At 33.5% G+C, this 27,353-nt stretch overlaps 1 protein-coding gene and 1 pseudogene across 5 annotated transcripts in view; both read right to left on the bottom strand.

The window, feature by feature from the left end:
• The window catches only part of ORC5 (origin recognition complex subunit 5), a 94,457-nt gene that overhangs the window by 43,326 nt on the left and 23,778 nt on the right, over positions 1-27,353 (bottom strand). For all 5 annotated transcript variants that reach the window (XM_036230287.1, XM_016145921.2, XM_016145923.2 and 2 more), the window contains exons 7-11: positions 15,766-15,814; positions 15,587-15,677; positions 2,483-2,535; positions 981-1,093; positions 25-72 (exon numbers count right to left, since the gene is read on the bottom strand). In XM_036230287.1, the coding sequence (XP_036086180.1) occupies positions 25-72; positions 981-1,093; positions 2,483-2,535; positions 15,587-15,677; positions 15,766-15,814 (354 nt within the window). The remainder of the gene's footprint in view (positions 1-24; positions 73-980; positions 1,094-2,482; positions 2,536-15,586; positions 15,678-15,765; positions 15,815-27,353) is intronic.
• Positions 19,735-19,853, bottom strand: LOC118611049 (annotated as a pseudogene).

Here is a 27,353-nt window from a genome sequence, read left to right as displayed (position 1 = left end):
TTAGAGAAATTAAAATGTAAATACCTTTTCATGTTTCTTTAGAAAGTTAGTTTTCTTGATTTTCCCATGATGCTGCAAACAAAGAAAATAATTTTTAAGATAAAAAAAGATAGTATTCCACAAAAACAAAAAACATTATTTGTTTAAAACATGGCACAGGCAATACTAATTCGTGTGTCTTAACTTTTTTATTTTATTCTATTTATTACCTAAAATATCAACATATGGTAAGCTGATATGACTTAGATTTCTATTGTATATAATTTTTGAATTAAAAAAATATTTTAAAATAGTGATACTTCCTAAAAGAACTTATTATATTGATGTATTAAAGCAGATTTGTTTCTATAAAAACAAAAGTTCTAAATATAAATGGATTTTTAGTCATCCCCTAAGGCAAGCTGTCAATCTACATAAAAACACTGAGAACTTTCTATAATGGGAAAAAAAATGAATGTGGTCCCTGATCTCATGAAACTAATAAAGACTAGTGGGAGAGATATGCAAAAAAATAAGTAAAAGTTTATTACAAATACATTTAATAATAAATAAAATTGTATATTATTTTCTCAAAAAGAAAACAATTCTAAAATGGGATTTTTTCAGCTAATGTATACACAGGAGAGGCTCTTAAATGTTCCAGATAATGTTTAGAGTGCATGACACTACAGCAGGAGCTTTAGAACAATAAAGGAGTTACCACCCTTAAAACTATTCTCCTCTCATACTTTAAACGGAACCTTATTTATGTATTTTTAAAATCTAAAATTATTACTTAAAGTATACCTGAACTCTTTTGTGTAACTATTTTTCCCATTCAGGTGATCTTAATTTAAAACCTTTAGGGAATGAGTCCTAAATACATAATTAGCAATCTCTTTTTCTAATCTATGTCTGCTCCTTAGAAATTTATGGGTGTTGAGATATTTTAAAATATGCCTGGGATCTTCAAAAGTAAAGTGAAAAGAAGAAAAAATTACCTTAAGGAAGAACCTCTTGTCAGTTCTTGCTGGATTATAAGAAGCGAGGTATGCAGCAATTAGAATAAACTTAGAGTAATATGGAAGTTCCACATGAGTATATGCCGAGAGACCTATACGACAAAAACTTTCATGAAGGTATTTAATAGCCTACCATTGGATTTTAAGTATCTTATCTTCTTTCACTTATTTTTTGACTTCCATACAGTATTCTCTAGTCAAAATGGCAAACTCAAAACAAACAAACAAAAAAAGACAAATTCCTTGAACTTAAAGTGCCATGACAATGATGGTGGTGGCTGATATGCTTTCCTTATTCTATTAGTTTTACTTAGCTCCTATTCTGAAGTCTAACACCTACCTATCCTGCCCTTCAAAGCCACAGTTTCCATGAAACCTCCCCTAATGCTTCCCTACCACACCAAAATAGAAAAATCTGTTTCTATTATGAATTCCTACTTTGTGCATTTCACTTATGGCCCATATAACTTTATATTAACAGTTAATTATATTGAAATTATATTTTTTACCAAGCTATACTGTACACTGAAGGAGTTATGTCTTTTTTTTGTTTGTTTAATCCCTACTGTGCTTTTTGCAAAGGAAATAATCAAATGAATGGGTAAATAAAATGACTGGGTCAAACAGCATTGATTTTTACAAGGGAAGAAGGAATCTGGTTATTTACTGAAAATATAGTACGTGTCAGACACTGTGCTAGGTGCTTTACTTAAGCATCTCTGAATCCTTGTAGTCACTTAAGCTAAATATTCTTCCCATTTTAGATTAACTGAGTTGGGCTCATAGTTAGGGTATAGGGCAGACTAACTACTGAAGATTTTCTAACTCCTGCATCTACTTCTTTCCATTAAGATACACAACTAAAATCACTTGTACAGCATCCCAACCACTGAGAAACCAAAATAAACAAAATAGAGTCTCAATACCACTTCATTTCATACCACATTCTCCTAACCACTAGCCACTGATCTATTTTTTAAGTAAGAATACTTTAAATACTCGTTTATTATTTTAAAAAGTAAACGTTGTTCTATTGGTTTAAATCCAAAGTAATACTTTTTTTAAAAAAAACAAAAACATAAAGCTTGTAAAACATAACTAATTGAAATGCATCTCTTAAACTAGGTTAACATAAAATTGGATTTTATTACATATAAATCATGAAATATATACATATTGAGATAGAACTGTGTCATATAATTCTTTTAACAAAAGCATTTAATGAAATATAAACTGCTTGACTTCCACCTGACATAATCCAACATTTAGAAAACAAAACTGGTATTCGAACTTCGCTTTCTCCCATTTAATTGGAGCTTCGTTTAAAAGAAAATCATTAATTAAAGTATCATTATAGCTTATTATTTGCTTTTATAACATGAATAACTGATGTGACCTATAATATTAACTTTAGTATCTTGATTATTATTAATCAAATAAAGAAGTGTCTCTGGTAATTGTCTCAATATTTTCTTTGATACCTTTCAGTTGTCCAAGATCTGTGTCATCTTTTTGTAGCTTTTCCCACTGTGAACTGAAAGAAAATAGAAAAATAATAATGGATTGAAAATATACTAAGTCAATATGTTGTACTTAAAATAGGGTCCTAGAAAAACTAAAAATTAGTTATTTACAAAGACTCAATTTCCCTATAAACAAGACAATACATACATGCAATATACATGTTTGTACCTCTACAAAATCATTTAGTGTGTATTAGAACAATATAAATTTATAAATACCCAGATGTTAATTTTTTAAAAAATCTTTTATTCTAACCATAATTAGAAAGCTATTGAAAAGTATCAATAAATAAATAATATCACCTATTATTCAGTAAAACTTCCAATGTTCCAGTTACCATATTAGATAGAAACTGTCATACACTATTTCTAAACTCAGTAACAATCTCTTAAAATAAGTAATATTACACCAGAAAACAGAGGCCCACAGGGTTAAGTTGCCCAAGGACACCCCGCCAGTCAGTAGTGGAGCTAAAATTGAATCCTAATAGAATGCTTGCAGAGTTCATGCTATTTTCACTGCCTTGCCTGATCTTACTTGCAATTTAAACTGCTAAAAGAGCCCCAAATATTATTAAGACTACGAAGTGATTATGATATAAGCAATCAAAGTCATAAGGAAACATACCGTAATGAAATGACTGCCTTGGGAGACAGAAGTTTTAGCTGAATAAATCAATACATCATCAAAAAGTAAGGCACTTAGATACAATGGTCTATAAGGACCCCTTCTAACTCTAAAACTCTCTTAAAATGCTAATTTAAAAGTAAACGCCAGATCAGAACAATTAAGTACCCTAAATCAAACTATACATATTTTTTCAAATCTGCAAGCATAGTTGAAAATTCTGGGAATATAGCAAATGGGAATGTTTGATAGGTTATTAATAACTAATGTGGAAAGCAAACAAGCTAACCTCCAAAATAGATCATTTTCTCCATCCTACAGATGAATAGTGCTTCACACAAATTAGAAGGCATTTTCACATTCATTACTTCTTATAAGTGCAAATAAAAATAAATGGTTATCAGTTACAATGTTATAAATTAGACATCCGAGAGCTTAAATTGATAAGATTTTCTTATATAGCAAATACTCGTTTAATGTTACTAACTCTCAAAGGACAATCAGGGAAAAACTGACCATCTTTAATGGAAAGAGAGAAAGCTATAAGATCTACTAAATGTTTATTATGAACCCAGCTCTTAACACATTCCATTTAATTCTCATAAATTTAAGAGACTATAATTTTTTTCTTTATTTACAAATGACAAAAATGAGTCACAGAGGTTAAGTAATTTGATTAAGGTTCCAAAGCTTCTAAGTGGTGGAACTGGCATTTCAACTGAGATCTGACTAAAAAGTCCATCCATGTTCTAAATAAATATATATGAACTATCAATTTCCAGAGGTGCTTCAAAGTCACAGTAGTTATATTAATTAAAACAGAATAGGCCAGAATTTTAAGATGAACGAGGGAATCAGGTTGAAGTCTTTTTTTCATAATTTGTCCTCACTGCTTATAAAAGCTACATAAAACCAACATACAATTCAACTAAGTTTGTTGGATATAGCCTTCTATGACTTTATTCTCCTTTTTCTTTATTTTACTTATCCCAATTATTTAATCTCAATTAGAAAATATGAAATATGTGATTACTGTTATTTTTTAACTCAGTAAAATTTAATTTTACATGGGTGAAGAGGGTAAAAGGAATTAGGGAAAGAATAGACGAACTTGAAGAAATCTGAACACTTTCAAATGGACCAGAAGATATCAGCTGCCTTAGAATGCCATTTTTCTACTATACTATTGTAAAGTTTCACTGGTCCTTTGTGACACATTGTGAGTAAAAAGGAGACTAAGGCCATTATATATAATATGATTATAAAGTTGACCAATTGGAATAAAAATGCAAACTGTCCTATCAAATTTTTTTCAAAAAGACAAATAACAACATAGAGAAATTCAGGAAAGTAACATGTATGACAAAGTTAAAACACACACACACACACACACACACACTTCATATCAATAAATACAAATGAATATAACTCATCTTTTAAAGAAAAGGTTCTCAGAATGCCTCAGTGAGACAGTAGGTCAGATTAGCAGTGCTTATTTCTGTGCTCTATACCTTTTTTGTGAAAGAAACATATTACAGATTATATATAAATTGCAAAAGGAAGAAGATGCCTCTGCATATATAAAACATATTACAGATTAACTGATAACCATTTATTTAATATATAAACATATTACTGATTATATATAAATTCCAAAAGGAAGAAGATGCCTCTGCATATATAAAAGATACATATGTATGTATTTGCATATTTTTTAAAAAGATAGAGAACAGACCAGAAATTCTATATGTGATAAGAGAAAGAGTGAAAGGGATAAGGATGAATGTGAGACTTGAGTACACTTTTTTAAAATACACTTTTAACTTATGAATTATTCTTTGATACCCATCTCTTATCTCTACATCAAGTTTGTTCTACTTTGCCCTTTCTCTCCTCCTTCTCTTTGCATTTTTTAACATTGTAACTATTACTCTTACCCTGTCAGAACATGTAATGATTGATTGATTGATTGATTGATAGGCAGATAGATAGAGATAGATAGATATTCTTCTACCCTTGTTCTCATCTTTAGTTTTGAGCTAACATTAATTAGATTTAGTGCTCATAATGAATCCTTTTGGTAGTGTCCCCAGTCATCTCTGTTGCACCAAAAATGTCAATAGTAGACTCTTCAGAAGTTTAGGAACATAGTGCTCCCTGAGTTCTTACATGTTTAAATGTTTTTCTATAGCCCTGATACTTGAATAAGATTGGCTGAATATAAAATTCCTTGCCTTATACTTCCTTTCTCCTTGGAGTTTCTTAAAAATGTTGCTCCACTTATCTTTATTACAGATTCACTTTCCTTTCTAAGAGATACATCTTTTTGCCTGGAAGCTCAGAGATATTTTTTTTTCTTTAATGTTATTTTTAAAGCTACAAGTACAAGAAAGTCTCTGCAAAAGGCTGAATAATAGTCCCTAAAGATGTCCATGCTCTAATCTCTGGAACCTATGAATGTTAACTTACATGGTAAAAGGGACTTTACAGTATAACTGAGTTAAGGATCTTGAGAGGGGGATATTATTCTGGATTATCGAGGCAGGCTCAATGTAATCAGGATTCTTCTAAGAAGACAGGAGATTACAGAGAAGAAAAAATAATCCATTGCTGCCTTTGAAGGCAGAGGAACGAACACAAGCCAAGGAATGCAGGTAACCTCTAGATGCTAAAAAAAAATGAAAGAAACAGATTCTTCCCAAAAGCCTCCAGGAATGCAGTCCTATGCACTCATTTTAGACTCTGACATCATAAATGTAAGATAATAAATGTATCTTGTTTTAAACTACTAATTTGTGGTAACCTGTTACAGAGCAATAGACTAGGACAGTCTCAGAATTGACTACTCTGGGTCAAATAGAAAAATGAACCCTTTAATAATGTAGAGCAGTCTTTCACTTCTGAAAAGTTTTCTTAGATTATAGTTTTAGATTTTAATTCATATCCATTGTTTTGTTTTTTCAAGAATTTCAATTATACATACACTGAATCTTCTTTGCCTTATATTCCACTTTATTATTTTTATCACTTTATTTAGTTTTGTGCTCTTGGTTGTTTTCATTCTTCTCTTCAATATCCTTTACTATTTTCAGTTGAATGCACTTACTTGGAACTCTTAAAATTTCATTTTCATTTCTAAGAAGATTACTTTTGCTTGAAGTCCAATCCTGAGTTTGGTTAATTTTTGTTTACCCTTCTCCTCTTCTTTGGCCATTTATTCTTAATGGCTGAATTTCTAATTTAAGGTATTTTTTTCATATGTGAATATGATGATTTAAAATTTTTAAATCAGGTTGGAATATTTTAGATGAAAAGGAGGCAATTTCATCACCTAAAAAGTTTTTATTCACATATTCTATTTCTTCTCATAACATCTTTTCTATTTTGTTTTCTCTCTCTTCATTTTGAAATACCCAAAGTTTGCTTAGATCAGCAAACAGATGACTCTATGAATGCAGGGTTTTGGATGACTTAGTAGATTTCTTGATTCTAGAGTACTTTTTTTTTTTTTTAAGAATAATGAAGTGCAGTTTCTTTAACATATAGTACCATCTTAAGGGGTAGGGATGGGCTTATCTTCTGATTTTCTCATTATCTTTTTGTTTGACAGAGGTGGGCTTAGGGAGTGGGAAGGGTGTTATCCCCTGCTTCTGTCTTCACTACCAAGCCTCTAGGGAATGCCATGTCCTTCCAAATCATTTCCCTGTCTCCCCTCAGAAACAGTACTTTCCCAGGACTGCTATGCTAATTTCTGTCCTATATACTCTTAGAATACTTCCTTTTAATTCCTCAGGAGCCAGCACTCTAATCCTTCATGTGTCATACCTCTTCTCAGTATTTTCCCATTCAAGAGTTAGACCTTTTTCGTGGAGTAGATGTCATCTGCATTTCACCACTACTAAGTCACCCCTATACCCTGTCCTGACTATCTTCTTCTCTTTTCTATGCAGTCTTTGCTTAACTTCCCTTCAATGTAAGCTCCAGAGCTGGCTCTGCAAGCTTCAGCTATTTCACAATTTACACATATATTGAAGTTTGCAGTCGACTCTATTGACTCCTAGTTATTGCTGCAGAAATGGATTATAAATGGTTTTATTTGCTCTCCTTATTGATCTTGTGGAGAGAACTAGATTTAGGTGGCCATCAATATCCTATGGAAAACTAGAAGTCCTTTCATTGTAATGTAAGATTCGTTCTAACATCCGAATTTTTCTACCTTTAGAAGAGCAGTTCACAAGCTTTTCTATTCTATGACTTCTAAAATTTCTCATCAATGTTTTATTATTGAAAAAAATAATAGTATCTTATTCAGAAACTAATACATTTTAACCTGAATGGTAATCTAATCAGTGAATTAAATTGAAAGTAAAGTTAGTAAAGTAGCTTAGAGCATAGGCATTTAAATCTTCTAAGGACAATTAGAGGAAGAAGATGAGAGCTGGAGTTTTTAGATGACTTGCAAAGACCACATAAGGCAGAAAATGGCTGAGATGAGAATCAAAACCATGTTCTTCCCACTACACTATGTGATACCACGTCTCCTGAGCAGTTTCATTACTCTGAAATTCTAATAAAAAACAAATGTAGGTTTATGATTTGATTTGTACATTTCTTTAACAATCAAGTTTTCTTTATACCATTCAAATACCTAACATAAATTTTTTAAAAAGCTAAAACAGATTTTCCTGTAGTTATCCAGATTTTTTAAATTTTGCAATTATTAGATATAATTGTTTCAAACTGTGCAACATACTGGTTACAAATTGTCCTTATAGGAGCACCTATATACATAAAGAAATTATTGACTGACATAAAAGGAGAAAGCAACAGAATACACTCTTAGTAGAGGACTTTAACACTCCATTGACACCAATGGACAGATCTTCCAGAAGGAAAATTAACAAAAAACAATGGGCCTAAGAGACACTCGACCAGATAGATTTAATAGATATTTTCAGAGCATTTCATACCAAAACAGCAAAATATACATTCTTCTCAAGTGTACATGAAACGTTTTCCAGAACAGACTACTTGTTAGGACACAAAACAGATACCAGTAAATTTCAGAAGACTAAAATCATAATTATCACAATGGTATGCAACTAGAAAGCAACTGTAAGAAAAAAACTGGAAAATACACAAACACAAGGAGGTTAGCATGCAACTAAACAATGAATGGGTTAACAACGAGATCACAAAAGAAATCAAAAGGTACCTAGAAATAAATGAAAATGAAAACACAACTCAAAATCTATGAGACATGGTGAAAGTAGTCCTAAGAGTGAAATTCATAACAATACAGACCTACCTCAAGAAACAAGAAAAGGATTAAATAAACATTATAACCTTATTCTTAAAAGAACTACAAAAAGAACAGCAAACAAAGCCCAAAGTGAGTAAAAGGAAAGAAATAATAAAGATCAGAGCAGAAATGAAAAAAATAGAGCCTAGAAAAACAACACAAAGGATTAATGAAACCAAGAGTTGCTTCCTTGAAAGGATAAACAAAATTGACAAACCCTTAACAAGACTAACCAAGGGGGGAAAAAAAAGACGACTCAAATAAAATCAGAAATTAAAGAGGACTAGAAACTACAGACTCTACAGAAATACAAAGGATCATAAGAATACTATAATCAATTATATGGTAACAAACTGGACAAACTGGAAGAAATGGATACAGTCAAGGAACTATACAATTTTCCAAAACTGAGTTAATAAGAAACAGAAAATCTAAACTGACCGATTATCACCAACAAAATTGAATCAGTGATCAAAACACTCCCCCCAAAAAAAGTTCTGAGAGAAACATGACAGAGTGAAAGACATCCCCAGATCTCTCCCCTTGAAACAACAATAAGCTGAACATCTAAAACTCAACAAAAACACAGAAACTGCATACCAGCACGTATGAACATGGGATCTGTGCATAAGAGCTACCACAGGCTAGAACCTTGGGAGTCAGGCAGTAGACACGTGAAACAAAGAACCTGCCTCTCACAGCCAGAGCTCCCTGAAGGAGGAGGAGGAGTAGAGAAGGTGCAGCTTTTTCTCTGAACAGCTCTGCCTGGGAGACCTGTGCGTTCCAAGGGGTGGCAGTGCCCAGAGATCAGGACAGAAAGCAGAGAAGTCAGGACAGCAGAAAAATTACAGTTGATTATTACCAGCTGTGGCTACAAAACATGAGGCTGAGAAACAGCACTCAGCCTCCAGCCCAGAGGGCCTCTCCCCTCATATCTTCTGACACCAAACACCACAGAGCCACAGGGGAATCTGAGCAAATGCTACCGAAACTCGCTAATACTGATGGGGACAGAGACTAAGGGTAGCGACCGTGACTGAATATCTATTAGAAAAACAAAAGGCATTATTAAGTCTTTATATAAAGCAGGGAACCAAGAGGCTTAGACACCACCTACAGGAAATCAAAAGAAAAACTCCTTTGCAACAGGCTAAAGAGATACCTTTATATAATAAATCTTTCTTGGGGGGGGTGGGGGGAAGAAAAGCAGAATACACTTCCATTAATACCCAGGCAGAAAATCAGTCTATTAAACCCTATGAACAACCAAGGTGACACAGCAGCTTAAAAAGAAAGAGAAAAATCTCCAGAAAATAAGCTTACAGACACAGAAATACAAGACTTAAATGACAGAGAATTCGGGATGGTACTTCTGAAAAAACTCAGTGAGATCTGAAATGAGTCATATCAACAATTTAAAGAATTGAAAAATCAACTAGATGAGCAGAATGAGTTCTTTCGCAAGGAGCCTGAAACCCTCAAAAAGAACCGAATACAAATTCTGGAGATAAAAAGCACACTGCAAGAATTGAAAAATAAAATAGCAAGCTTGGGAAATAGAGTTGACCAAATGGAGGAAAGGATCAATGATATCAGAGTCAGAAATCTAAAAATAAATCAGAGGGAAGAAGAGAGAAACCAAATAATGAAAAATAATCAAAGAGAAATACAGGAACTAGCTGATACCATCGGGAGAGGAAACCTAAGTATAATTGGCATTATCAAAGATGAGGAAAATGAGCAGGGATTGGAAAGCATTTTCAGACAAATAGTTGATGAGAATTTCCCAAATTTAAGCAATGAGCTGGAGCTTGGAATTCAAGAAGTCAACAGAACACTCAATTCTCTCAATCCAAAAAGGAAAACTTAAATAGACTGATCGGCAGTATAAATTGAAACAATCATCAAAAACCTACCAAAGAGTAAAAGTCCAGGACCAGATGGTTTCACCAGTGAATTTTATCAAACATTCAAAGACTTAATACCTATCTTCCTCAAACTCTTTCAAAAAATCGAAGAGGAGGCAATACTTACCAACCATTTTACGAGGCCAATATTACACTGATACCAAAACCTGGTAAAGATAACACACACAAAAAAAACTACAAACCAGTATCTCTTATGAACACAGATGCAAAAATCCTAAATAAGATACTAGTGAATCAAATATAGCAACATATTAAAAATATTATATACCGCAACCAAATATGCTAATCAATTAAAGTGATACACCACATAAACAAAGTAAAAAATAAGAATAATATATCAACAGATGCAGAAAAAGTCTTTGACAAGATAAAGCATCCATTTATGATCAAAACACTTTACAAAGTCAGTATAAAAGGAAAGTACTTTAACATAACAAAGGCCATCTATGACAAACCCTCCGCCAACATTATACTTAATGGTGAAAAATGAAAAACCTTCTCTCTAAGATCAGGAACCAAGCAAGGCTGTCCACTATCATCACTGTTATTCAATATAACATTGGAGGTCTTAGCAAGTGCAATCAGACAAGAGAAAGATATAAAAGGCATCCAAATAGGAAATGAAGACATCACCCTGTCACTATTTATGGATGACATAATTCTCTATATAGAAAACTCTAAAGACTCCACAAGAACACTAGAAAAAATAAGCAAAGACAGTAAAGTTTCTAGATATAAAATTAGTGCTCAAAAATCCATAGCATTCCTATACTCTAATAATGAAGTGTCAGAAAAAGTGGAAAAAATAATTCCTTTTGCAAATGCAACAAAAAGAATAAAATACCTAGGAATAAATCTAACAGAACATGTAAAGACCTATATAATGAAAACTGCAAGACCCTATTAAATGAAATCAAAGAAGATACAAAGAAATGGAAAGATATTCCATGATCTTAAACTGGATTAATCAACATAGTTAAAATGACCATATTACCTAAAGCATTATACAGATTTAATGCAATCCCCATCAAATTCTCAACAGCATTTTTTAAAGAAATAGAACAAAAACTCGTCACATTAGTAAGGAAGCACAAAAGACCTCGAATCACCAAAGCCATCTTGAGAAAAAAGAATGAGGCTGGAGGCATCACTCTGTGTGACTTCATATTATACTTAAAAGCGATAATATCAAAACAGCATGGATTGGCAGCAAAACAAACACACAGACCACTGGAATAGAATCGAGAGTCCAGAAGTAAACCCACATTATTCTTAAAAGCGATAATAGCAAAACAGCATGGATTAGCAGCAAAACACACACACAGACCATTGGAACAGAATCGAGAGTCCAGAAGTAAAACCATATTTATATGGACAAATAATTTGCGACAAAAAAAGCCAAAAACATACAGTGGAGAAAGGAAAGCCTCTTCAGTAAATAGTGCTGGGAAAACTGGAAAGCCACGTGCAAAAGAATGAAACTAGACTGTTGTCTATCATCACACACCAAAATTAACTCCAAATGGATTAAGGACCTAAATATAAGACCTGAAACAATAAAATGCATAGAAGAAAACATAGGAACTAAACTCAAGGACCTTGGACTTAAAGAGGATTTTATAAATTTGGCCTCAAAAGCAAGGGAAGTAAAAGCAAAAATAAATGAATGGGACTACATCAAACTAAAAAGCTTCTGCACAGCAAAAGAAACCATCAACAAGGTAAAGAGACAACCATCCAAATGGGAAAATATATTTGCAAGCAACGCCTCCAATAAAGGCCTAAAATCCAAAATATACAAAGAACTCATACAACTCAATAACAACAAAAACAACAAAGCGAATGATCCAATCAAAAAATGGGCAGAAGACCTAAACAGACACTTCTCCCTAGAGGACATACAAATGGCCAACAAATATTGGAAAAGATGCTCAACATTGCTAGCTATTAGGGAAATGCAAATTGAAAGCACAATGAGACACCATCTCACTCCTGTTAGAGTAGCTGTTATCAACAGAATAAGTAATATCCTTATTACTTATAAGGATGCAGAGAAAATGGAACCTTAATACACTGCCAGTGGGACTGAAAATTGGTACAGCCACTATGGAAAACAGTATGGAGGTTCCTTAAAACACTAAGAATTGATCTACCATATGATCCAGCAATCCCTCTACTGGGTATTTACCCCAAAGACTTGAAAACCCACATCTGAAAACATATTTGTGCACAGATGTTCATAAGCAGCATTATTCATGGTAGACAGGACATGGAAGCAATGGCAGTGTCCTACAATAGGTGACTAGCTAAAGAAGCTGTGGTACATTTGTACAATGGAATATTACTCAGCTATAATAAGAGATGAAATACTGCCATTTGCAACTACATGGATGGACCACGAGATAATCATGCTAAGCGAAAAAAGCCAGACAGAAAAAGCTGAAAATCACATGATATCACTTATATGTGGAGTATAAACCTAAAAGCAACAAACAGAAAGGACAAACAGAGACTTGTGGACATGTACTATAGACTAGTGTTTACCAGAGGGTAGGGGGTAGGGAAGGAGTGGGGAGGTAAAGTAGACAGTATAAAAGGGGTCAAATATGTGGTGACAGAAAGAAATCTAACTAGAGGTGAAAATACAGTGTAAATAAACATATCCTTTACTGTTAAAGATTACAGCTGAAACTTATTGTATTAGGTAACCAGTGTCACCATAAAAAATAATAGTAGTAATAATAATAATTAATTTTGAGAGCACAAATGTAAACGAAAAATAATTAATGATGGCAAACTTTCCTAATCTGGTGAAGGATATAGATAATAACCCCAGGAAGCTTATTGAGTCCCTAAGAAAATGAACCCAAAGAGGCCCACATCAAGACACATCATAATTAAAATGACAAAGGTTAAATACAAAGAAACAATATTAAAAGCAGCAAGAGAAAAGCAATTAGTTTTCTACAAGGGAGCACCCATAAGACTTCCAGCAGATTTCTTAAAAGAAACTATCCAAGACAGAAAGGCTTGGCGCAAAATATTCAATGTGATGAAAACCCAGGATCTACAACCAAGAATACTTTATCCAGCAAAGCTATCATTTAGAGTGGAAGGACAAAGACCTTCCCAGGCAAAAAGTAAGCTAAAGGAATTCATCAACCAAGCCGGTATTACAGGAAATGTTGGAGGGGCTTCTTTAAGAAGAAAAAAACAAGTATCAAAACCAGGAATAAAGAATGGTAACAACTGCATTCCTATCAACAAGTACCTCAAATAGAAAAGAATTAAGTGCTCCAACCAAAAGACATAGTGGATGGTTGGATAAGAAAACAAGACCCCTACAAATGCTGCCGACGAGAGACTCACTTCACCTTAAAAGACACACACAGACTAAAAGGAAGGAGAAAAAGATATTACCTTCATAGATCTAGAGGGTATTGCACTGAAAAAATAAATTGGAAAGACAAAGACAAATATTGCATGATTTCACATACAGGTGGAATCTAAAGAACAAAATCAACAACAAAAACAAAAGCTGAAATAAACTCATAGACACAGAGGATATTTTGAGGGTTACTAGATAAGGAGGGGTTTGGGGGAGACAGCAAAAAAAGGGAAAGGGATTAAGAGGTACAAATTGATAGTTGCAGAACAGACATGGAGATACAGAGTGTAGCATGAGGAAGATGGCTAATAATGTTGTAATAAATATATAAAGGGGAAGAAGGGTACTAGATGTAGTGGGGTGATCACTTTGTTAGTTATGTGGCTCTCTGATCACTATGCTATACAATTGAAACTAGTATATTACTGTATGCCAATTATAACTGGAAAAAAAACCTCTTTGAATTGTACAATATAAATACCTGCACCTAATTGTCTATTATATTTCAATAAAGCTGGAAAAAAAAATAACAACAACAAAAAAATAACCATGAATAAAGAATGGTAATAACTACATTCCTATCAACAAGTACCTCAAATGGAATAGAATTAAGTGTGCTCCAACCAAAAGAGTGTGTCACTGAACAGATAAGAAAATAAAACCCCTACATATGCTGCTTACAATAGACTCACTTCAGATTAAAAGGAAGGGGATGAAAAAAGATATTACCTTGATGGACCTAGAGGATACTACGCTGAATAAAATAAGTCAGATAGAGAAAGACAAATACCACATAATTTCACATACATATTGAATCTAAAGAACTAAATAAACAACAATGAAAACAAACTCAGATACCGAGAATATTTTGAGGGTTACTAGACAGGAAGGGGGTTGGTGGATGGCAAAAAAGGGCAAAGGGATTAAGAAGTACAAATGGAAAAACACAAAATAGTCATCATGGAGATATAAAGTGTAGCATAAGGAAAATAGTCAACAATGTTGTAATAAATATGTAAGGGGGCAAAGGGGTACTCCATTTAGTGGGGTGATTGCTTTGTGAGGTATATAGATCTCTAATCTCTAAGCTGTACAACTGAAATTAATATTGTATGCCAACTATAATCGAAAAATACAATGAATTATACAATGTAAATATGAGCAACTGTCTATTATATTTCAATAAAGCTATAAAAAAAAGAAATTACGGTTTATATAGATACAATGGAATAGTACTCGGCCATAAAAATAAAATAAAATCCTACCATTCACAATGATATGAATGGACCTAGAGGTTAATACACTGAGCAAAATAAGTCAGAGGGAGAAAGATAAATACTATACGATTTCACTCAAATGAGAAATCTAAGGAACGAAAATAACAAACTAATCAAAAACAGACTCACAAACATAGGGGACAATCTGGTGATGGCCAGAGGGGTTGAGGGACTAGGAGAAAGCAGTGAAGGGTTAAAGAAATACAAATTAGTAGGTGATAGATGGTCAAGGCAATGGGGAGCACAGCATAGGGAATGCAGTTGGTAGTGATATAATGGCTACATGTAGAGCCAGAGGGGTGATAAGAGTAATTAGGGGGATCATTTCATAAACTATGTAACTGTCTAACCAATGTACTGTATACTTGAAACTAATAATAAAATAAAATGCTAAAAAAAATTGTTTGTTTTTCCCAAAACAATAAGAAATAATTTAAACCTCCAGAATTTTTCCCAATGTGAAAACAAAAACATGTATACTTTAATAAATGTCCCAAATAAGTATATAGAAATAATATACATATTAAATAGAAAATTACCTTGATATCTCCCTGAGATAAACAGTCTGCATGGCTTTCTTCAAGTGAGGTTCAATATTTCTCCAGAGTTTGCGAGTATCACGTTCACTTGCTACTCCAAAGGGGAGGAAATTTCAGTTATTTAGAGCTTACAAAATTTTTTTCAAAAGAAATATTAATAAATAAAATTACATAGTTACCTTCTCCTTTAACCACAGGTTCACAATATTTAGGAAAATTAAGTACTGCCTACAAACAAAGAAAAAAAGTAGTTGTCTACCACAATTAGGAATTATTTTTCAAGTAATATTTTTATTACAATTCAGGCAATTTTATTTCATTGCAATTGCTCAAGTAAAATGTTATTACAGTGTATTACTATAATAATAAAACAGTAAATATCAATAATGGTAGTAAAACAACAGGTAAAATATTCCTTAATTGGCTAATCCTGCCTAATGTATTGGTCCCTAGATTTAATACAACAAAGCATACTTTGTAATTTTAGGTCAAAATTAATTATATCACAAAGGACCAAAAACATACAATAAAACACCTCTAGCTCAACGAATTAACCTGTTATTTTCCAAAGTCTGATCATTCTCACAAATTAAGCATCATCTAATTCAGTATAACTCAAATTACTTCAACTGGCAGCACTGAGATTGTTATAAATCCAAGTTCTTCACACCATCCCAGCCAGGAATACTACATCAGAATCTCTGAGGATGAGTCCCAGGAATCTATGTCTAAATAATCTCTCCATATTCTAAAGCCTGAGCAGCACTAACTAATCATATTAGTAGTTTTCCATGAATCAGCACTGCATTCTGAAAGGTTATTTAATCAAATCGAGTACATGTAACTGTCCAAAAGTTTCTATATTTAAGTAAACCTATAAAAACTAGTAACCCTTACTAACAAGTGGAATTTTATGAAATATCCGTCCAAATACAAAATACTTTTCACAACTCTGGCTATTAACATTTAAACATGCTCTCCAATATTATGCCCATTTCTCCTATATTAATCCTCAAATGTAGGCAAATTCCCCCTTCTCTGTATTAGGATTAGTTAAAACAAAATCTAAATTCAAGCCCACTGGTATTTTAAACTGTCTTCTCAACTACCCAAAAAAATGAAAACAAAAGGTTACTAACAAAATCACACAAATAATTCCAAAGCCAAAACAGAAATAATTTTTAGATAATTTTTGATATTATGAATTTTCACTAGCACTGTACATTACACCATATAACTTCCTATTATTTTTTAACTTTTAAATATACAGCTTAATCTTAACTAGTCGCATTAATAAAAAGATGGGAGAGGCATAACTTTATTAAGAAATGACCAAGTGCTAAGCAAATACTAATACTCATAACAGTAACAGAAGCATAATTATCCAGAGCTAATTACAGCCATCTGTTATTTTATTCCTGACCAGTGCGTTTTTATTATGCCCATTGGTCAGCTGAGGGAACAGCAGCAAAATATAAGTTGTCTACAGGCACACAGAGATTCCACTGCCTGAATTTACGATCATGGATCTGTAAGGTGTTTTGGGAATTTACCTCAAAACAAATAAGGATCTCATGTTTTCAAAGACTGATTTAGGTGAAACAGAATATAGATATACCTCGTTTTATTGTACTTTGCTTTATTGCACTTCACAGGTGTTGTGGTTTTCAAGACTTTCCACCAGCAGCGATTATGACTTGCTTTATTGCAATACTCACTTTACTATGGTGGTCTGAAACCCAACCTGTAATATCTCCAGGGTGTGTCTGTACTTCCTTTATATTGCAAAGAAAACTTCATTAATTTACAATCTAGGATAAATACTGAATAGGCTGCCACAAGACAAGATAGGCAATTTGAGAAACTTTCCCAACTCTTTCTCAGTCAATTTTCAAAAAGCCTTCATTGTTGTATTTGAAATTATTTGTTAGAAAATAATCTGATACATGTACAACATAATAAGAAGAACTCTAAGACCCCAAGACTCCTGGCCCCTAATATGCACATACTTTCTCTCAGTTAGTCTATCAAACACTAAATTAGGCACTGCTGTGAAGGGATTTTGTAGATACAATTAAGGTTCCAAAGATTATACTATTAATGGGTGAGTTAAAATAAGGAGATGATCAGATAAGTCTGACCTAATCACACGAACCCTTTAAAAGCTAAGTTCCCTCTGGCTCATCACAGAAGTCAGATATGCTGTGTATGAGAAGGATTCAACATGCCTTTACTGACTTGTAGATGGAGGGGGCCACGTGGCAAAAAATGTGGGTAGTCTCTAAGAGGCCACAAAAAGACTCTTGGCTGACAGCCAGCATGGGAACTTCAGACCTCATTCTAACAAACAAGAGGCAATGGATTCAAAAATCTTAATGAATTTGGAAGCAGTTTTTCCCTAAAGTCTCAAGATGAAAATTCAGTTCAGCCAAAACTTTAATTTTAGACTTCTCATATCCTGAGCAGAGAAGAAGCAACAGTTGCCTGGATTTCTGACCTTGGGAACTGTGAGCTAATGCATGCTGTTTTAAGCCACTAACTTTGTGGCAATTTGTTTTACATCAATACAAAACTAACACATACATTGAAGTATAAATATAAAAACATATTCCATAGCCAAGTACAAATAATTTCTGAACTGTTTTGCCTTTTTTAGAATTCCTAAATTTTACTTCAAAAACATTAGAGGATCAATATCAGAACCGAGAACATCTACATTAACGACAATTTATAGGAATTTTCATCAGTGAGGCCTTACTATCCTAGGTAACCTATATGTATTAACTCATTTAGTCCTCCAAATGATGCTACAAGGTTTAAATGAGTTATTATTATCCCCATTTTACAGTGAATTTAAACTATACTTCTAATCTCTGACTTCTATTTCTCTAATTAGCAGAAAAAACTCACCCCTATTAAAGGGCTCGTTAGATTCGGTCAGAACCACCCTGTTAATTGCTCTGTCTTAAAATATGACATCCAGAGAAACCAGACTGATATGAAAAAATTACTAAGTTGAAATTCAGATAAGGGACAAGGTATTTACATTTCAAAGTACCTCCCCAGAGAATACATATTAATTACAAAGGAAAAAAATACCACCTTAATCAAATGATCGAAGTGAATATTATCAGTAATGAGATGAAATCAAATCTTTTGACACCTGATAGGATGCAATGAGAACACAGCATCATTTCTGTGATGGTCCTGTCAGATACATAACCTGAATCTAATCATGAAGAAACATTAGACAAACCGAACTTGAGGGAGATACTACAAAGGTGTCAAGGTTATGAAAATCAAAGACTGAGAAACTGTTTCAGAGGAGAGTTCAAGAGATATGACAACTGCAATAGGTGATTCTGAACTGAATTCTTTTGCACTAAAGTACATTACTGGAACAAATGACAAATCTTTTTTTTTTTATTTTTAATTAAGTTTATCGAGGTAACATTGGTTAATACAATTATATAATTTTCAGGTGGCAAATCTTGACTAGGGTCTGAGTATACGATTGCAGCAATAAATCAATTTTCTGATTTTGATGTTTGTGCCTTGATTATGTATGAGGATGTCTTTGTAGAAAATGCACACTAAAAATTCAGGGGTAATGGGGAATCAGGTCACAAACTTACTCTCAAATGTTTTAGGGAAAAAGAGGGAAAGTTCTTTTTACTGTATTTTTCAATGTTCCTATAAATTAAAATTACTTCCTAATTTCTTGTTATTAAAATATGCAATACTTTCATTATCTTGTAAATACTATATCTAATGAAATAATTAGAGCAAACTATTAACATGTCAGTACCACTCAATGTGGTTATGATACAAAAAGAATTCTCTGCAGCCATGAATAAAGGAACCCTGTAAAGGCCTAACTAGTAAAGCTGTCTTAAATACCACTTCCTACTTTATGAATCTAAAGATTATGTGACTTATCAGAATAACCCACAGCTACGTTTAACATGGACGAATATCTCAAATAAAATGTTGAGCAAAAGTATATAAAAAAAACATGCTGAGTTTCCATTTACAAAAAAATTTAAAACAAGCAAAACTAATTTTTTTTTTAGGTGAGGCAACCATTGGTTGATTTCACAGATTGCGAGGACCTTGTCAACTTACAATCTCTTATTTTTTATTCTTTACGCCTACAGCACCTCATCTTCCTAGGTGGTCTCCCATCCAAGTACTAACCAGGCTTGACCCTGCTTAGCTTCCAAGATCAAATGGGATCGGGCTTGTTCAGGGTAGCATGGTCATAGATGCAAAACTAATCTTTGATATTAGAAGTAAGGACAGTGATTTCCATCAGGAAGAAAAAAAGAGGAGAAATTAGGAGGAAACATGAAGTGGGCTCCTGAGATGCTGATAATTTTCTGTTGACCTGGATTTATTTACACACGTGTTTTGTTTTGTGATAATTCACTTAGATACATATTTATGGTTTCTGTGCTTTTCTATATGTATGGTATACTTTAATCAAAAAGCTAAGAAAAAAGAAAAATAAACCCAACTAGATTACTTCTAACTAATGACTCAACCTCCCCCTTAAGTATCTTTAACCAAAGAATAGCTCTTCGTGAAAAAGACATCCTCACCCACAAAGCAATCAGTACAGAGATACAAAAGAGTATTAAAGAATACCTACCCACCCAGCTATCTGTCAAATCAATTCTGGCAATGAATGGGATGACAGCTGTTCTATCAGATCACTTCTCAAACTTCATATAACTTTAATATATGATGCAAACCTACAGCAGGTATTAGCAGTATCCATACTTGGGCTCTGTTCATGTTCTTACAGATAAGCAAGATCTCGATCTATTTTTAAGCCTGTGAACTTTTGCTCAGAAGGAGGAAGTGAACTAAAATTACCTGATCTCCAACAGGTTATCAGGCATTTTACATGTGTTCCCTTCTTTTTACTTCACAAAATTTCTTTTGAGGTGATATTATATCTACTTAACAGGAGAGAAAATTCACTTAAAAAGATTAAGAAATTTGGCCAAAAATTACAGAGCTGTTTCTGCATCTGTAAAATGAGGATTCATGATAGTACCTTCCTTTATAGGACTGTCGTGAAAATTAATTGACAATAATAGTAAAAGATTTACAACAATACCCAGCACACAGTAAGTACTCAATAAAGCCTGGCTATTATTTAAGAGGTAGTAAAGTATAATGTTTATGAGCAAGTGCTATGGACCCAGACATCATGATTCTTTATTCACAAAATTTTATAGTCTTTTCATTTAAGTTCTCAAGGACCATTTTTTCCTATCATACAATCAAATGGTAAATAAGCAAAAATAATATGTATAGACACATATCCATGTATATTGTCTTTATGAATGCAGACAGCTGAAGGACAGATTTATAACCACTTCAGAACAATCTCTACCTCATCAAAAAATATTGTTTAAAAAATACATGAAAGAATTTGAGATCTGGGAATTTAATGATACCATATGAAGTAGTCAGAGAGTATTTTGGGTTGGTCAGTTGCATATAAGATAGCTAAGCTACATGCAAGACATCAGAAGTCTATCTGTACTTTATGCAGCTAAAAGGACATCAGCTCCTTCACTGGCCTGCTGCCACTTCTCCCACTCTAAAACATCCATAGGCCATCTACCCAGCTCAATGCTCAAAAGTGAAACGAAACTTCTATTCCATAGGAATTGCTGGGTCTTGGCTATAAAAAGCAGCTATATCATTTTGAAGAATTCATGAAGTATAAATGATAGTCTCAATAATTGTATTTTAAAAGAATATTTATTCAAATGACTTAGTATTATCAGTAATGTCATGTAATATCTTTAAAGATATTGTTCATATGCACTTTGATAGAGTATTTCATTTTATAATCATAAAAATCATCTGGAGTGACATCAGAAACATGGTAGAGTGAAAGATGTCCCCAGATCTCTACCCGTGAAACAACAATAAGCTGAATACCTAAAACTCAACAAAAAACACCCAAACTGTACATCAGCACATCTGAGTGTGGGATCTGTGCCTAAGAGCTACCATAGGTCAGAACCCCGGGTACCAGGGGATGGATTGGGAGAAACAAAGAAGCTGCTTCTTGCAGCTGCAAGAGCTCCCTGTAGGAGGAGGGGGAGGGGAGAAGGTATAGCAACTTCCTTGAACAGCCCTGCCTGGGAGTGCCATGAGCTCCATGAGGCCGGTGGCAGTGCCCGGTCATCAAAGCAGAAAAGCAGGGACGGCAAAGAAACAACAGTTGATTTTTACCAGCCGTGGCTGCAAAACGTGAGGCTGAGCTGCAACCCCCATCCCCCAACCCAGAGGGCCCCTCATCCTATATCCTTCAACATCAAACACCGCTGGGCCCAGGGGAATCTGAGTAAATTCTACTGAAACTGTCACTAAGACTGACAGGCACTAAGACTGAGGGTAGCGAGCATGATTAACATCTGTAAGGGGGAAAAAAAGCATTATTAAGGCTTTATATAAAGCAAAAATCTAAGAGGCTTACACACCACCTACTGGAAACCAAAAGAAAAATGTCTTATTTGCAACAGGCAAAAGAAAGACCTTTATATAATAACTCTTTCTGGAAAAAAAGCAGAATACACTTCCATTAATTCCCAGAGAAATAGTCCATTAAACACCATGAACAACCAAGGTGACAAGACAGCTCAGAAGGAAAGAGAAAAATATCCAGAAAATAAGCTTAAAGACATAGAAATATGCGACTTAAATGACAGAATTCAGGATGGTACTTCTGAAAAAACTCAGTGAGATCTGAAATGAGTCATAGCAACAAATTAAAGAATTGAAAAAACAACTAGATGAACAGAATAAGGAGACTGAAACCCTCAAAATGAACAGAATATATCTTCTGAAGATAAAAAACACACTGCAAGCATTGAAAAATGAAATAGCAAGCTTGGGAAATAGAGTTGACAAATAAAGAAAAGGATTAGTGATATTGAAGACAGAAATCTAGAAATAAATCAGAAGGAAGAAGAGAGAACCCAAAGAATGAAAAATAATGAAAGAGAAATACAAGAACTAGCTGATACCATCAGGAGAAGAAACATAAGATGAATGGGCATTCTCAAAAGCAAGAAAATGAGCAGAGATTAGAAAGCATTTTCAGACAAATCGTCGAAGAGAATTTCCCAAATCTGAGGAATGAGCTGGAGACTGGAATTCAAGAAGTCAACAGAATACCCAATTATCTCAACCCAAACAGGCCTTCTTCAAAACACATTGTATTAAAATTATCAAAAATTAATGACAATGACAATACTCAGGGCAGCCAGGAAAAAGAAGACGGTAACATATAAAGGAAAAGCCATCAGATTATCATCAGACTTCTCAGCATAAACCTTACAAGCCATAAAGAAATGAAATGAAATGTTCAAACTATAAATGAAAGGAACTACCAGCCAAGAATAATGAATCCAGCTAAGCTCTCCTTTAGACATGATGGAGAAATAAAAACCTTTTCAGACATACAAAAACTGAGGGCATTCTCCAATACAAGGCCTGCATTACAGAAAATACTAAAGGGGATCAGCTCACCTAAAATAAAATGACAACAACAAAAAAATACATAATTAGGAGTAAGGTGACTATCAGGTAAAGATGCAGAAAAGTGCAACCCTTACTAAGAACAGGGCATTATAAGCTTAAATAAGAAGAGATTTGCTACAGCAAGATAATATTGAACATTCAGCATACATAGGGACAAATTGAGACAGCAATGACTGAAAAGAGAATTCAAAGATCCAAATTCGCAAAGTGGAATGGAGATAAGGCACATGCAATAGAAAATGGATGACTGTGTGTGTGTGTGTGTGTGTGTGTGTGTATAAATCCCTTTACATATTTGTAATCTAGCCACATGCAAAAAAATTCAGAACTGAAATATATAACATAAAACAAGAAGCAACAGTGGGAAAACTCACAAAACCCAACCAAAATTAAAAAAACAGACACACAAGGACAAGGAAGCAATGAAAACACCGAGCTACCAGAAAGCAAAAGGTAAAATGGCTATAAGAAGACCTCATATTTCAATAATCACCCTAAATGTAAATGGACTGAACTCACCAATAAAAAGGCACACAGTTGAAGAATGTATCAAAACAAAACCCAACCATATGCTGCCTCCAGGAGACACACCTCAGCTCCAAAGGCAAATATAGACTCAAAGTAAAAGGGTGGAAAATGGTATTTCAAGCAAATGGCATTCAGAGAAAAGAGGGAGTAGTAGTACTAATATCAGACGAAACAGACTGCAAAATAAAAAAGGTAAAGAAAGACAGTGAGGGACATTTCATAGTGATAAATGGAATCATGTACCAAGAAGACATAATACTTATTAATATCTATGCTCCCAATCAGGGAGCCCTGAAATATATGAAGCAATTACTAACAGAACTAAAGGAGAAACAGACTGAAACACTAATAGGGGACCTAAATACCCCACTGTCAGATATGGATAGCTCATCCAAACAGAAAATCAATAAGGAAATAACATCCTTAAATGACACATTAGACCAACTGGACACAACTGACATTGACAGAGTCTTTCATCCCAAAACAGCTGCTTATACATTCTTCTCTAGTGCACATGGAACATTCTCAAGAATCAACCACATACTGGGACACAGAAATAGCCTCAACAAATATAAGACAGTTGAAATCATACCAACCATATTCTTTGTTCATAATGCTTTGAAAGTAGAAAAAAAAAAAGTGGCAAGAACTCTAGAGGACACACATATGGCCAACAAATATTTGAAAAGATTGCCAACATCGCTAGTTATGAGGGAAATGCAAATCAAAACCACAATGAGATACCATCTCACTGCTGTTTGAATAGCTATAATCAACAGGACAAGTAATAACAAATGTTGAGAGGATGCAGAGAAAAGGGAACCCTCAAGACACTGCTGGTGGGACTGAAAATTGGCACAGCCACTATGGAAAACAGTATGGAGGTTCCTCAAAACACTAAGAATTGATCCAGCAATCCCTCTATTGGATATATACCCCCAAAGACTTGAAATCTCACATCTGAAAACATATTTGCACATCGATGTTCATAGCAGCATTATTTACAGTGGCCCAGACAGGAAGCAACGACACTTGAAGTGTCCTACAACAGATAACTAGATAAAGCAGCCATGGTACATTTATACAATGGAATATTACTCAGACATAAGAAGAAATGAAATACTGCCATTTGTGACAACATGGATGGACCTCAAAATAATCATGCTAAGCGAAATAAGCCAGACAGAAAAAGTTGAAAATCACATGGTATCACTTATATGTGGGATATAAACCTAAAAGCAACAAAAGAACAGGACAAATAGAGACTACAGACTCATGGACGGACTACAGACTAGTGGTTACCAGAGGAAAGGATAGAGGGGGAGGGATTAGGTAGACGGGGTAAAAGGGGTCAAATATGTGGTGAGAGAAAGAAATCTAACTATGGGAGATGAACACACAATGTGAATATATAAATGCCTTACTGTTAAAATGTAAAGCTGAAATTTATCATTAACCAATGTCACCATAAAAAAAACTTAATTAAAAAAATTATCTAAAGTATGTATTCTTAGTCCCACTTTAGAAAAGAGGAAAATGCAGTACAGAAAATTAAGTATCATACCCAACATAACACAGGTGGTAAGCAGTGAAGCTAAGGTATATTTAATATTAAGTCCTCTGTTCATTCTGCCATATATATTTCAATTATTTGGCACCCACTTCTTAGTAACTGTGTCACGAGCAAACACCACTAGCCACAAGGACAAACAAAACAACAATAGGCATCAGAAACATGGAACTGTACTCCAAAAGACTGCTAAGTTCTGGCTTAGCAATTCATTTTTCAGAGATGTATAAGAAAATTATGATATCTGGGGGTGGGGTGAAGGTTTGAAATACCTTTATATTTAATGCAATATATTTAATGTGGGAAAAACAATAAATTCAATGTGACAAATGTTTAAAAAAATGAAAAACTAAAATTTATTTAGAAAATGAATTACTCTGTGCTTTGCATCTATTTATAGGAGTATAAAAATAACTTCTTCAATTGATCTTTTTAAAAATTATGATTACAATTTTTAGGAATATTATATGGATCGTCAGAGAAGACAAACCTAAATGAATAGTCAAAGTAGTACTTTTACATCTCCTGTCTTGTGCTATGTATAGAGCTAGCCTCAAAAAAATAATACTTAAATACCAATTCCTAAAATAAATTTAAAAGCACACACATAGAAAAGATAACTGAAAAAAATCTTTTGTAGGTGATTTATCAAATTTTCAAGATTACACCACTTGCAAACTTTGAAACAAAAACACTATCCATTTGAAAAAATATATATTTTTATTCTCCTATGTTCTACATATGGCAAAAATAAGAACACTATGTTATTTTTTTCTCCAATGCCTAAAGATAATTTTTTAACGGCTTAGACTGTACTTCAAGCTTCAAGTTTGTGAATATGATGTAATAACAAAAAAAGCTGTAACCTTATCCCTAAATAAAATCTTCCTCAGTCAAACCCAAAAGATTTTATAAACTACCACATTTAAATATTTATTTTCTCCTTTTACATTTTCTTTTCCTAGAAATAGTTTCCCTAGGTAATTCTTCCTTCTTATAAAATCCAGTTTGAAATGACTGCTAACACTGGATTCAGGGGCATCAGTACTAAGGGAGCAGTAACTGCGAGTTATTTCCTAGGAAAGACAGTGGAGTATTTGTTCCTACCTCCAGTGGAGTATTTGTTCCTACTTCCATCTCACCCAGGGACTGTTTACTGATCCTCACTCAGTCTCTTTGTAAACCCCTTCCTCTGTTGTCATCTCCCTTGGGCACCAGGAATCCAAACAATCGACTTCTAAATGATGAGCTTGAATTAGAACAGCTTGTCTTTTGTTTCTTCCCTAATCAGAAGATGCTTTAATCTACATCTAAGTCAGAAGAGACTTGAAATCTAAAACTTCCAAAATGTACTAAATGTGAACATAAATTCATAAGTTCATATGGTCATCTTCCCCTAATGCTGTCTCAAATACACACCCAAATGCACATTGAATCACTGAGAAATACTTTTCTTTCTTGGGGGGGGGAGGAAGCAGAGAAAATGTGCTAAGAGATATAGAATGCTACTTTGTAAGCAACTGTTTTCCAGCCTTAGATACCTTTTCTGTTACATGGAGAGAGGATCTTGAGTATTAATTGAAGGTTTTTAAAAGGGAAACCAGACATTCTTGCCTTTCTTTTACATCCTCATAATTAAAAAAGAAGATCAAAGAAAAAATTAAATATAATTTTCTAAATTGCCTGTGAAATATAAAGCTATTCCAATGTTTAAAAAATTTAAGTAAACTTTTATGTAAATTAGAAATATTTTATATAAAGGTTACTAACTCAAGGTCAATGGCTAATGAAAGACCTGTAATTAAAGCTTCAGACCACACTCAAGTTCATCTAGATTCCAGACTACTATTACTACATATATAAAACCTCAAAGCTATGTCTTACAAAAATTAACAAAGAAGTAAAATTGCTTAACCTTTCTGTTTGTTACTCTTCATTTTTATTTTAATGAAGTTCTACATTTTCTATAATTAGAAAAAAGAGAAGAGAGAAAAACGCTCCTATGGAAGAGTGAAAAGATATAACTAAAGTTTTCTAATCAGGTCAAAGTTTGTACTAACCCACAGATTTCTACCTTCTTATGGTGTATTAGCCTCAAAA

The sequence above is a fragment of the Rousettus aegyptiacus genome, unplaced genomic scaffold, assembly GCF_014176215.1.
Source record: "Rousettus aegyptiacus isolate mRouAeg1 unplaced genomic scaffold, mRouAeg1.p scaffold_m13_p_13, whole genome shotgun sequence".
Classification (NCBI taxonomy): domain Eukaryota; kingdom Metazoa; phylum Chordata; class Mammalia; order Chiroptera; family Pteropodidae; genus Rousettus; species Rousettus aegyptiacus.
The sequence above is the reverse complement of the archived record's forward strand: the minus strand, read 5'-3'. Positions and strand labels throughout refer to the sequence as shown.